At 41.3% G+C, this 14261-nt stretch overlaps 1 protein-coding gene and 1 long non-coding RNA gene across 3 annotated transcripts in view; one reads left to right on the top strand and one right to left on the bottom strand.

Moving 5' to 3' along the window:
* The window catches only part of LOC149919814 (uncharacterized), a 97316-nt gene that overhangs the window by 75764 nt on the left and 7291 nt on the right, over positions 1-14261 (top strand). The window lies entirely within an intron of this gene.
* The window catches only part of DPT (dermatopontin), a 28829-nt gene continuing 20177 nt past the window's right edge, over positions 5610-14261 (bottom strand). The window contains exons 3-4 of one of the 2 annotated variants that reach the window (XM_031613031.2): positions 9853-9960; positions 5610-6013 (exon numbers count right to left, since the gene is read on the bottom strand). In XM_031613031.2, coding sequence (XP_031468891.2) covers positions 5947-6013; positions 9853-9960 — 175 coding nt within the window. In that variant the 3' untranslated portion in view covers positions 5610-5946. The other variant, XM_090151130.1, reaches the window with a different exon arrangement.

The following is a 14261-nucleotide window of genomic DNA, read 5'->3' as shown; positions in this document are numbered from 1 at the left end:
ATAGAAGGGAATAAGGAGAAAAAATACTGTGAACTAGCCTGGACAGAAATCAGTGGATTTAACCATGGCATCTGTTAGATTTCAGTGAAAGATGAAAGCACTTAATTTTGGATGACTTCTGTTGTTATGGTAGTGATTTTGCTGATGAATATATCCATTTCTGAGTCAAAGCTTGTTCACTTTTAAGATTGGTCTGAAGCCAAACCTGGAGTCTTAAGCAACTTCAGACTTGGAAGCATCTTGGACGATATGTGTATTCTAGCTGAACCTTTTATGAAACCTCAAACAACCACAGAAAGCTAGTACTTCAATTCTGGGGCTCGTGCTTTATTAATTTGTTGGGGATTTATTTGCTTCTGTTCTTTTGTTCTCTTTGTTCATCTGTGATTTCACCTCCTCCTGCTCACGCTTCACTGTTAGCTCATTGCTTCTGATCTCATCTCTCTGTTTCCTTTGGTCAAGAGTTCAGAGCTTCAAACTCAGATTAAAAGAATTATATCAACATTATCAGTTGGACCAGATTCAACCGACAAATCATCTTCTTTTCAAGGATAGTATTTGATACACTGTACTAGCTTTTTACTTTGCAAAGTTACTGAGAATTTTCTCCAAATTCCTGAAATTTTGCTAGTATTAAATTATACTACTCATTGTGTCTCCTGAGATACCGAAGCATGTTTTTCTTGTAAGGAATTACATAACTCTTCAGATGGTAGCATGTCTCACTTGCACTGCTTTCTCTTCAATTGTTCTCATTCTCAGTTTTCTCACAAAAAGCACCATCCCTGTTCTGTGCCTGCCTTCTTCTCTATTCTCCACAACTGGGGCTGATCTATTTAGGACCAGGTTCTGTAGTTTAGTGGCTTGTCTGGCTCAAACAAGGCCTGGAGAATTTGATTCTGCATGTAAACTAAAGCTCACATCACACAAAAATGTCATTGTGTCTTTCTGTTTAATGCAATGAGACTTACCCCATGGACATGGCTTTTATGTGAAGCTCAGGCTTGCAAACTTGCTGTGTAACAGAGCAATAGGGCAAAGCTGTCTTTGGAGTCAGGGGAATGACGGCTATTATAAAGCTGATATACACGTAGGAAATTTAAAATCCATTCGTACAGCAAAGCTTTTCTTTATTCTTTTGGAGCAATTTAAAGCTAATGTAAGGCAGAGTGTGTCCTGCTCTCTCCGATGAAGTCAGTTTTGTATCTGAGAAAATAAGAGCAGGTTATACAGTGCTTGTCCATCCTCTTGTATCTTGGAAGACTCTCTGATTGATTCTCTCTAACTCAGACCCAGTTTTTCCAATCTTCCTTGAAGATATGCGCCAGCTAAGCTAAGATCCTGAAAAGTATTTAGATGTCTGACTCTTGCTTAAGACTCACCTCTTTTGAAATGTGGGCTGAAATCTGCAAGCGGTCCCATTGATTTCTGTATATAAGACTGAAATCAATGCTGTTCAAATATGCAGCTCAGAAAGGCTGAGCCAAGCCTGCTGGCTCTGACCAACAGACGCTTGTGCTTGTCTTTAACTTCAAGCACACGTGCAGCCATACTGCCTTTTCTAAACTTCTTAGGGTACGGATCCAGATTACTCTGAAGAGCATCAGCTGCACACGTACCAGTACCCTGAAATAATGAGGAACAAGGCAGCAGTCCATTACAAAGCTACCCTGTCTTGAAAAGAAAGTCTCGGCACAAGCAGTGTTTTACCACTGGTAAAGTATTGTCAGCAGAAGTCCTGTGGCCTGTGGTTCACGCCAACAGCTCTGGAACTGAGTGCCACTACTGGTAATGTTATGCTCTGCCTGTAAACAGTACAGCAGTCTTAAGATGCAGGCCAGTACAGTAACATGTTGCTGATGTGATAAACATGAGTTTGAAATAAAGCTTAAAAACAGAAAATGATTTGGTGGCTGTGTGTCAGGGGTCAAGTCTAGTCAAGTTCTCCTAAGTGCCAGCTGGTCTTCTTCCAGTGGTTCTTCCTCTGCAGTCTGATTTCCCTTCAGCTGTGTTGGCATCTCTCTGCTTTGGTGCTGCCATGACTGGCAGGCTTATCTTGCATTACAAAATCCCAAACACTGGACTGGAAGAGGTTGAAAGATGTCTCTTGATTTTACAGGAAATGTGCCATGTTTCAGTAGGGTTACAGGTTTGCTGTTTCTTTTTTTAACCTGTGCTGTGTTGCTAAGTCTGGTATATTTTATCATTAGTATCATGGCATTTGATGTCCTGCAAAACTCATGATTAAACACGAATCTCAGCCATCACTTAAAAAGCACATTTCTAGGCTCAGTGTTGTTGGGAAGTAGCTGGAAAAGACTCTGTTTGAAGTACTTAAAAATACTAAAAGTAAAAAATGTTGAAAAATAATGGAAACGCTTATGTACTCTGAAAACTGAGGAATTTGAGGTTTGCTGCATTTTGCTTTGTGAGTGCAAAGATTACCCTGCTTTAGTTTTCCTAAAAAAATCACTGGCAATGCTGATGGTGTGCTGTCTGCAACTCTGGAAGCATGACTGGGCAGTGCTTAGCCATTACAAAAGAGGGCTTTTCTCTTAAGTTTCTGAACTAAATAAATACAAACTTTTGTTATTTATGAAATGCACAGAAGACTTTGATGATGTTTTATTTATTAAATTATTTATTCATTAAAAAAAAAAAAAAAGGGTTAATTGAAAGTGTTAGGCCTGTATGTGGCTTTGGTAATGCAGTATCTGCATAGGTTCTCAGATTGGTGTGACTCTTTAGGACTGAGATAGAGTGCCTCTGTGCTGCACAACACATCAAGCTGAGAAAGTGCTTTGGGCTTTCTATGCTACCTACCAGCTCCCAGGTGAGTTTGGTCTGAGTAGTCATGTTTCTGAGGCAGTGGCCTCTGATTTGTTTTAGCAAGAGTGGAATATGGTTCCAGTCCAGTAAAGGTGCCCTAAGGAGGTTGAAAGGCTCCTTTTCCTAGAATAGTTTTAGGAATGTCAAAGCAGACAGAACCTTGAGAACTTTTGCAGGGCAGGCACATCATTGCCTTATGCTGAGGATTTCAGGCTAGAACCTTATTAGCTCTGGAGTGATACCTTCCTACACACAAAGATTACCTAAGCATTAGAGGTGGATGCTACAACAAAGACAATAACTAAGTTTACTTCCCAGCTTTTGCTAACTGGCTGTCCTAGGACTTTACAGGAGGCACACTGTCTTGTCTCTGTTCTGCTTTTTGTTTTATGATGTGTGTTTTTTTTTTTTGTCCACATCCCATTCCTGCCTTCACTTGAGATACATTTTGTTTCCCACCCACAGTTTTCCGCATCTGAGAATTACTTAACTTTCTGAAGAGGAGTCCTGTGAAATGTATCCCACACAGATGCACTGCTAGGGTGGAGCTGGGAATAGAGCATGGGTGTAAGGAAGTGACTGGGACAGATGAGGGAGAAAGGTGGCAAATGGGACAACAACATGACACTACAGTTTCAGTGGACAAGGGACCAGAGCTGCTTATTCTGTAGCACTATGAATCTGGGACCCCCAGTGCCCTGAGTTGAAGGACCATGACTATGGTAACAGTAAACTCCCAGCCAACCCCAAACTTGTGTTTGGGAAGCTGATCTGCTGTTCCAGCTAGATGCATACAAGTCAATGGAGCCCAATGAGATTCATCCCACAGTAGAGCTGGCTGATGACATTCTGAGACCTCTCAATAATTTTTCAATGGTTGTGGGAATCTGTAAAGGTCCCTATCAACTGGAAGCTGGCAAACGTTCCAGAGGGGCAAGAAAAAAGACTGGTAACTACTGGCCTGCCAGTCTCACTTTGGTGCCTGGCAATTTTCTGGGGAAGATTATCCTGGGAGTTTTTGAAAAACAGCTGAAAAACAATGCAGACATTGGTCACAAGGGGAAAGTCCTCTTTAATGAACTTAATCTCTTTTTATGACAAGGTTGCCCACCTAGTTGACCAAAGGATGCCAGTGGATGTGATCTTTTTTGATTGAAAGCAGAGCTTTCAGTACTGTTTCTCACAGTATCATATTATCTTTCTGTACAAAATATCCAACAGAAACTAGAGAAAAACAAAATACAAGGAACATTTGGACAATGTTCTCATACTTTGGGTTTGGATTTGAGGTGGTGATGTGGAGCCAGGAGTTATACTTGATGATCCTTGTGGGGTCCCTTCCAACTCGGGATATTCTGTGATTCTGTGATTCTAAGCTGATCTTGCACTGTCCCCTCAGAGAACTCCATGAGCCCATGGTGTGCACGCAGTATGGAGAGCAGCCTAAGTAAAGACTGTGGCAGGAGAAGGATGTACTACATACTGCCATCTCTAGGGCAGGTGTTCCCACAAATGTGCCTAAATATAGTGCCTGTCCTTTTCCATCAGCTTCCTAACATGAGTGCCTTCTCCTCTTGTGTTCACCTCTTTGGAGCTCTCATGACTTCCTTTGCCTGTCTACCAGTGTCAGCTAACAATCTTCTTCAGCTTCTCTCGTCCTCTTAATTTCTCTTTTATTTTGCTACTTGCTTTCTCAGCAACTGGCTTTCATAGAAACTCCCTGGTTACCATCATGATCTCTGAGAATGACAGTTTCTTTGTGTGCAAATCAGTAAATTGTTGTAGAAAAAGTATAATTGAAAGAAAAACGAGGCTATAGCAATGCCAAATCTATTATTCATTTATTGGACAAGTGTAGTTTTAATGCTCACATTTGAGAGTATGCTAGTAAATACGTTAAAAGTGCCTGGAGCATGGAAACTCTCTGTCTGACACCACTGTTTCTTATGAAGCTTATAATCTTAAGTTGGTAGCTGACATCATCATGGCTCTTGAGCCAGTGCTGCTGAAACTGCTAAGTTTGTCACTGAATTAATGAGGCAAGAAAGTGAACCCTAAATCATGTTCCTAAGCAAAAATCCTACCTTGGATCTTCCTGGAAGAGATAACAGTCTTTCTTGTTGGAATACCGCTGCACAACTGGTGTGCAGCTTTGAAACATGGTCAGCTCATTCTTTGCATGAAATGATATATGTAAGTCAGAGGAACTGAGGTCATCCAGATCATTAACTTTATTTGTCTATTCTAAGCCAAGAATATATTACCAAAGGCCCACAGTGGAAACTTAGTCCATACGTAAAGTAGACTTCTGACAAATACAGTATGCATATTTTTTGTGAGAGTGGCTTGGCCTGACCTATTCCTGGGTTTACTCATAAAAGATCTCCCAATTAGTTATGTCACTGACAATTTTTAGGACAATATAAATTAGTCTCAGTAAAGCTAGGTTAGGCTTTTGTTTTTATTGATGGATCGGCGCTTATTTTAACCAGCTAGTGACATCTTCCAGTTTTTAATACCTGGAATTTCACCACAGTAAGAAGACATCTGTAGCAATGAAGTTTTGCTGGAGGCTGTAACCCCAAATGAATTTTGTCAAAGACCTGCTGGTACTGCTTTCTGCACACTTTTAGCTACTAAATACTGAGAAACTAGTAGAGATCACTGGGTTGGTTCCAAGTGGGAAGTAGAAGACAGGAAAGATTACTGCTTTCTGGAAAGTTTATAGTATGTTTCCACTTCATTTGGAGTGACTCTGCTGGAAAGCAATTCATATAAAGTTGCTATGTGAAAAAAGTTTTATTGTGTTGAGAATGGCTATATATGGATACATATAAAAAAGGAAATTAACATAGATCTGTGTACTATTAACATGTGTGTTTCCTAAGCAGTATTAGTTGGGGGATACAACTGTCAGTGCAGCTCAAAGGAATCCTCCAAAACTTCTGCTGCAAGCATGTGGGCTGGCAATTTATTGATTAGCTCCAGAGGGAAGAATTGTATTATGACTCTTTCTACATTTTTTTTGTGAGCCTAATTGCCTTTCACCCATAATCCCTGACTCTCATTACACCTTGTCCATCCTCAAGCTTTCCAATTTGGATATACTCAATATTTTTAAACATTTTGAAATGGGCAGTCATATTCTGTCATCCTGCAGACAATGAATTTCCACTGACGATCCCTGCATGAGAGAAGAGACAACAGATGTGAGATGGCAGTGGCAACTGCAGAGTATAACACTGTATGAGTAAGAACAACTTTACACAAGATATTGTGGCAACAAAAACATTTATCTACCATTAGCTGTCTTTCTTCTGAGTGCTTCGTGTTTTTATAGAGTAGAAGAAGATTGAATATGACTGCTAGTTACAACTCTTTCCCACTCCTCTACAGAATAAGAAAATCAGCTCTCTGAATATTCATAGAGTCATTAAGGTTTGAAAAAACACTGAGATCATCTCGTCCAATCAGGTCTCTGAATATCCTTCAGAAGACAATGATTATTGATAATGATCAGTCCTACATTAACTTTAAATCAGTGTTCAAGTGGAAAAGGATGGTTCTGTCAGAAGTTATTGAAGTATGATCCATTGCTCCAGGAGCTGAATGAAGTAAAACATGCGAGTGAGTTTCAAGCCATTTCTAAGAGCAAAGTTGTACACTCTGTATTTCTCTCTTTCTCTTTTTCTCCTCTCTTTCTCTCTTTCATGTCTTCTGGCCAGTGATCTATGTGAAAGATAGGAAGGAGTCAGTAGCAAGAGAAATTAAACTTTCTTCTCATTCTTGATCTCCACAAGTCACATGTGAGACAGAACACATCTACAAGTGTAAAACAAGCTTTTACTGGTTTGTGAGTAATTTAATGTCTGTTTTCTCTCAGTGGAGTGATAGAATATCTACCAACAATTGTTAGAAGCATGGCTGGCACAGGAGGATTCAACAATGGAGGCGAGTGATTTAGTACCCAATAACAGGCTGCAAATTTCCACCTTAGCTTCTTGTTCATTATAGTTCTCTTGACAAAAAGGCATGAGTTCGGAGGATCAAATACTAACCTGCTGTGGAGCACACACAGTGCAAATGATCAATTTAGCCTGCTTCATATGGGCTTATAGGGGCGTTTTGATCTAAAGCACAGTCCTTAAAAATAGCAACAGTCTTTTAAACTGGTAATGGGTTTTGCACCAAAAGGTTTCTGAATGTTTGGGTTCTGCTAGTGGTGGTCTAGTAAACCTGACACATGGAATGGGCAGTGCTGCCAAAGGTTCAACAGGAGCTTTCTTTACAAGAGCCCTGCACAGTCCCAGCTTTCTGGTGGCCAGCTCGGAGTGGTGAGGAGACTGGTGAAGAACCTGTTGCTACTCAGTGACCTGCAGAGACACAAGGCCAGATGTTATAAGGGCTGCTGTTCAGTGGTTCCATTGCCTGGGTGTGTCCTGCAATAGGATTCATTTGACTCTTCAGCTCTATGTGGGCATAAAGTCTCTCATTTCAGCTTTCACTTGCTCAGCTTTTTTTAATTGAAAATTTTACTATGCTGATTCAGAGATTAATGCTGAGTGCCATTTGGAACTTGGTTTGTCTCATACCCATCATCAAGTCTGTATTTACTTGTATAGTGCTTTTTTGTTTGTTTGTTTGAAGGCCTTTCCTAGATAGATTTCCGTCTTTTTTTTTTTTTTTTTATAAGACTGTTATCAAAGGTTACTGAAATGCAAAATAAATGTTTAGGTTCATTTTAGGAAGCTTTCATTTGGATTGTTTGCGTGCTCTTCAAAAACACAACTCTTTTGGTCACTGAGTTACCCAGAGAGACAAAAACAGAAAAGATGACCCATGTATTAATAGGATTTTATGGATCATAATGATGGTCTGCTAAAGTAGCTCCTATTGTTAGAGAGACTTTTAGCTCAAAAGCAGAGGTACAGTCATTTTTTCTTTAAAAAAAAATATATATATATATATATATATATGTATTACACACACACATATATATATATTTTTATATCTAAAAATACCTGCTGTTTGAAGTGATGAGGAACTAAAATATCTTCAAAGGCTTTTTTTTTGTGCTTCTTGTTATCTCAAGAACATTGCCTGTCAGAGGCTGAATAGCACGAGCACAACTTTAATGTGCCCGAAGATAAAAAGCAATCTCAAAATTTAGTGTGCTTACACTGACAAGCTGTACGTCTGCTTCTCACAGGCTGGGACTGGGAGCAGCTTTCTTTTGTTGTTCCCATTCTGCCTTACTTAGTTGTAAATAATTATGGGACGACAAACTTTGCTGAGCTTTGAGAGAGTCACCCATGAGAGCCACTAGGTGAATATGTACTGCTAATATAGCAGGACTAGGCAGAACAAGTTGGTTTTAGGCATTCTGAGAGCTCTGACAGCACCTTAGCTCAAAAAAAAACCTTCCTAGATTGCATTTGTAAAATGTGTTTTTTACAGTTTTCACTTGCTACTCTTGTAGGTTCTTCTCTACTGTCACCACAGTGGCAGAACAGAGGTGCTGGTGGCTTTTTCCTCTTTCAGGTCCTGTACTCCCACAACTTGTGGAGACCTGTCTCCTCCTGACATCCCTGTGGTGCTGCTTCTGCTCTTGGTCAGTCCCATACTGCCAGCCCACAGAGTAGAGCCTTCAAAAGTCATAGGCAGAAATCCTCTCAGAGGCATAGATTCCCTCAGCTGTTCTTTTCCAACTTTGTCTTTATGATTCCTGATGTTGCCCTCGTCCCCAGTTGAGGGTGGCTGGAATCCAGTTACTGGAGAGCACACTGTGTTATCTGTCCTGCTCTCTACAAGGGCATTGGAAAACCAGGATTAAGAATAGCACTGGGAAATATTTATGAGGAAAAAAACAACCCAAAAGAAACAGAAAAAACAGAGTAGAGGTGTCCCTTGCAGTCTTATAACTCTTTTATCTAAAAAGATGCAGATACAAAAGCATCTTGGCTCCTCTGGGTGTTATTAGTGACAGCCTGAAATGTAGGTGTGTTTGAATTCCCATTTTTCTCTCTCTCTCTGCTCCTTTAGCTAAACTTGGCAACAATGGGCCAGGGCAGTGTACCTTGTCTTGTGTCTGTGTTGTGTAGGATAGGAAATACTTTAATATTCTGGACTTAAGTAAGAGGACTGGACTGATTAAAAACCAACAGCAGAGAAATAGCTCAAAGAACTGATGAATTAAAGATCAGCTTGAGATGGAGGAATCAAGAGCTGTCAGATTTCTGTGACTGCTTAAACTCACTAAACTCAGACAGCACTGTTGAGTTTATGTTTGGTCCAAATTCTAAAACTTTGTAATTGTGCATAGTAGAGAGACAAAGAGGTATCTTTTTAACTGAGCAGAGCAATTGTACCCATTTGCACAACTGTAGCATCACAAGCCTTGCTCAAGAGGAATAGTACACTTAGTAACGGCCAGATCTGATCAAGGAAAATTAGTAAACTCATTTTCTGGAAGGGGATTCACGTGCATCACATGGACAATAATTCCTGGTGTGGGCTCATATCTGTTGGAAACATGTTGCAATGGATAGCGCAAGTTACAGCATTTGCATTGCAGTTTATTTGATCTTCTCTTTGCATAGTGGCAGATTCTCTGCTTCTCTTCAAACAAAGGTGGGCCAAAATGAGTCCCTCATCCACTGTAAGACCAGGCTTTTCCATTCTGAGGATTTAGTGGGTTAAAATAGATACTGGCTTGAAATAGGTAACTAACAATTTTGAAGATGTGTTGCACTTTGCAGAGCTCAGATGTAACCATTACCATATATTTCACTACTCAAATGGACAAGACAGATGATCCCTTGTGCATGAAGGTCCTCTTCTCCTGATACACAGCCCTGGACTGTTAGCCACATGCACTGTGGACTCTGGTCCTCAAAAGTAGCAGCCTAATGCTGAGTGTCACAGAAGATGATGTGTAGCCATGCACTGTCTAGGGAAAGTAGGAAAGGAAGATCTCTCACTTTCTTCTTTTTTTTCCCCTAGCGAAATAGATGAAAAACAAACCTGTCCACAGCCGAGAAAGTTGTTGTTGCCCCACGGATATAGTAGTCGTAAGTGTACATCATCATGTCCATATCTTCTCCATAGTGCCCTGGGTATTCTGTTGTTAACCTTTATGTGAAGGAAAAAGAGGATAAAACAATTCACCATCTTACAGAAAAGTTCAGCTGACTGAATGCAACTCAAGTTTTTTTGAACGTTTTTGTTTCTTTATAGCACTACAAGATGCAGTTTTACTTGTAAGGCTGCTTTTCTCTTCTACACAGTTAATTCTTGTAGCTTTCTGAACAAATGTACTAAAAGATTATAATTGTTTAGAGCAGATTGGAATATTGTTTGTATACATATATATATATTTTATATATATATATATATGTAGTTGTAGGATAGAAGCTGCCCTAGCAAGAATTTAAAGCTTGTCTACTAATTAGATTTTTACTGCAGGGATTTTCCTTTTATCAGTCTGCTTGGGTTGCTGCTGTAATGTTCTGTAAATGTTGCCAGGTCAAGCAACTATAAGCATTTATCCATTTTTGAATTATAGTAAAGGAATATAGTAATTAATCCATTCTTCTTTGTTCTTTCTATTTTCTGCCTATCTTGTGATGTAAAAATATTGACCTGGACAGCATTTGCTCAGTGTATTTTCTCTAAGAAGCTCAAAGTGCTTATGCACTTATTAAACAAATTATGATTGCTGCTTCCCTGGGAAATGCAAAAGTAATTCTGCAATTGATTTTACAGACATGTTACAAATTAATGAACAGATGTTGGGAGAGGCTGGGTCCTTGACCAGTAATTTATGCCAACATTATGTTAGAGATCAGGAATGGAAACCGGGTGCTCAAACTTCTCCTACATTACACCATTTTATGTGAGAGTTGGTGGTGGTGTTGGATCAGCTTTGCTCTGGAGTGGCACAGGAAGAATCAGGTCCCCTGTAAGGGAAACACTGTCCCTTCTGAAATGGCTGGCTGCACTTCTGTGAAGACTGAAAGAGTTAAGATGCCTGTACAGAAATCCCGACAGCCAGTTTTCTGACTTCATTCAGCCCAGCAGCAGTATACTAGAACAATGCTTGAAGGTGAACCTAGCACACCCCAGCCAGTCATTTGTGTTTTCATATTGTTAAATCAGCAGAATATGAGCACAAGCTTAAATGGTTTACTTGCTAGGAATACAATTATTGGGATGATTTTAATTTTTTAAAATTAGGTGCTTTGCTGGTATTTGGGGCCCAAACCACTAACTGTTGCAATTCTCAGAAATTGAAAGTTTACCTGAAAAGTGAGTGACTTTGGAAGACATTCTGTCAGATTGCATTTTCCTAGACATACTTGCAATAACAAAAAAAATGCTCAGAAATTGTCATCTTTGTCTGTATATTTTAAATGTATTTTTGATCACTTTGTTTTCCCCTGTCTTATGCTGTTTAAATCTTTGCAAAGTAGAATTGACATAATTCTGGGTCATTTTCAGCTTTTCAAAATGGAAGAAAATCATAACACCATTCCTAACAATTCACTATTCCTTACCAAATGAGAAATCGGACTAAACGTCAAACTCTGGTATATCTATACAAGGTCCTAAATTTCAACAGTCAACTTCTTTGAACATCTCTCATTCTCATGCCTCCTGCCCTTTGGCCATGACAGCCATCAATGAAAGTACAGGCTGTGGTACAAGAACACCAAGCGTGTGTGGAAAGCAGATCAGGGCTGGACATGGCTTTCGTTGTCAAAGCTGTGACCAAGCGCTGGAGGTCTGTGGAGCCCGTGCAGCACTGTGCTGTCAATAGAAAATGAGCTGCAGTATTTCACAGGTCATGGAGGCAGCTACTGCAGACTGGAAGAAATCGAAGAAAATGTGTATGCCAGCAATTTTTAGGATAGATGAATAGATAGAGTCGTCAGTAGGCTCTGCAGGTGGGAAAATCAGAGCTGCAATATTCAGTCCAGCTCCCATGAAAGTCTGAAATGAGATCACTGTGGATTTTAGAGGAAATGACTCAAACCTGGACAAAGAATAATTACAAAATATTACAAAACTGTTTATCATGGCTTCTCAGCACTTAGCTGGTAGTTTTTTCCTAGACTGAAGATTGTCACCTTAATGTGTTTCCAAATCATGGCAAACATAATTAATCCACTGTTTTGACTGAAGGCTGATTCCGTCAGCTAACAGAATCATTTCTGCTTTCAGGACATTTCCTCTCATGCTCCCGTGTGTTTGTTTTTGTCAAGGTCAGACAGTTTACAGCACAGATTTGATTTTTTTTTTTTTTTTACCTATACAGTCTATGACTTGAATCTCTGATACACCTTCCCGGCCCCATTAAAGAACCTTAACCTGAGTATAAGCCGATCCCTTGGTATAGCCAACTTGCCAAAAACCTCCATTTGTCCAGCAGCTGCTGTAGGGGCTCTGCACTCCATGTCTAGAACTCTAATACAATTCACAAAGCCTGACCTTTGCTACCCATATTTTGTTCAGTGTATTTCTTTGCATGCATGAGTGAAGATATGAGTGTGAATCTGGGAATTCAAGCATGTTTCTGGATCCATAACCAGAGAACAAGAAACAGGGACTTTGACTATACTAGTAAATTTAACAATATTAGAGAATGCACGAAGCCTGAGTAACAAGAAGGAGGAACTGGAAACTGTGATGCATTCTGAAAGTTATGACATTGTTGCTATCACAGAAACATGGTGGGATGACTCCCACAATTGGGATACTGCCATCGACGGCTATAGACTCTTTAGGAGAGATAGGAGAGGTAGGAAGGGTGGGGGAGTTGCTCTCTATGTCAGAGATTGGATAAACTGTGAGGAGCTCCCCATGAGAAACAGTCAAGAACAGGTTGAGAGCCTGTGGGTTAGGATTAGAGATGGGACTAATAAAGGTCAGCTGGTATTAGGGGTATACTACAGGCCACCTGACCAAGGGGAGGCTGCTGATGAGGCTTTCTTGCTCCAGATGCGTGAGGCGTCTGCCTCACGGGCTCTTGTCCTGGTGGGGGACTTCAACCATCCGGACATTTGTTGGAAAAACCACACGGCGAGCTGCAAGAGCTCCAGAAGGCTCTTGGAATCCATTGATGATAGCTTTCTGGTTCAGGTATTGGACAGACCGACCAGAGGTCAAGCGTTGCTGGACCTGCTGCTCACCAACGCTGAGGAGATCATCAAAGGCGTCAAGGTTGGAGGATGCCTAGGCTCCAGCGATCATGCCCTGGTTGAGTTTGTGATCTCAAGCGATGTGGGCCTGGTAAAGAGCAGGACCAGGACGCTGAACTTTAGAAGAGCAGACTTCAAGCTACTCAATGGAATGCTGGCCAAGATCCCCTGGCGCGCTGCCCTCAAAGATAAGGACGTTGAGGAGAGCTGGCTGCTCTTCAAGGATGCCCTCCTGGCAGCACAAGAGGTCTCCATTCCCCTGATTAAGAAAGTGGGCAGGAGAGGTAGAAAACTGGCATGGCTCAGCAAGGACCTGCTAAGAGAACTGAGGGTGAAGAAAGGGGTGTACAAGCTCTGGAAACAAGGCTGTGTCACCTGGGAAGAATACAGGGATGCCGTCCGGACTTGCAGACGTGGGATCAGGAAAGCCAAGGCGCAGGCAGAACTGAACTTGGCCAGGGACGTGAAAAACAATAAGAAAACCTTCTACAGGTACATTGGCCAGAAGAGACAGGCCAAAACGGGCGTACCTACTTTGGTAAATTTAAAAGGAGAAATGGCTTCAACAGATGAAGAGAAAGCTGAGGTGCTGAATGAGTTCTTCACCTCGGTCTTCACTGGTGGCCAGGATTCTAGTCTTTTTCATGTCCCTAAGTCTTGCACCCCCATACCTCTATGTGGGGACCAAGGAGGTAAATCCCTCCCCACTGTAAGGGTTGAGCAAGTCCGAGAGTGCCTCCTTAGACTGAATGAGTATAAGTCTATGGGGCCAGATGGCGTGCATCCCAGGGTCCTGAAGGAGCTGGCTGAGGTGGTTGCTGAGCCGCTCTCCATCATATTTGAGAAGTCGTGGCTGTCAGGTGAGGTCCCGGACGATTGGAGGAAGGGTCACGTCACTCCCATTTACAAGAAGGGGAGCAGGGAGGACCCGGGTAACTACAGGCCGGTGAGTCTCACCTCCGTGCCTGGGAAGATTATGGAACAGATCCTCCTGGACAATATGCTTGATCACATAAAGAACGAGCACGTGATCCTAGATAGCCAGCATGGCTTCACCAGGGGAAGGTCATGCTTAACTAATCTTGTGGCCTTCTATGATGGAGTGACGGCATTGGTGGACGAAGGGAAGGCAACTGATGTCATTTACCTGGACCTGAGCAAGGCCTTTGACATGGTCCCCCATCACATCCTCATCTCCAAACTGGAGGGAAGTGGATTTGACGGGTGGACAAC

This window comes from Phasianus colchicus, chromosome 1 (assembly GCF_987193195.1).
Source record: "Phasianus colchicus chromosome 1, bPhaCol1.hap1.1, whole genome shotgun sequence".
Taxonomy (NCBI): Eukaryota; Metazoa; Chordata; class Aves; order Galliformes; family Phasianidae; genus Phasianus; species Phasianus colchicus.
The sequence above is the reverse complement of the archived record's forward strand: the minus strand, read 5'-3'. Positions and strand labels throughout refer to the sequence as shown.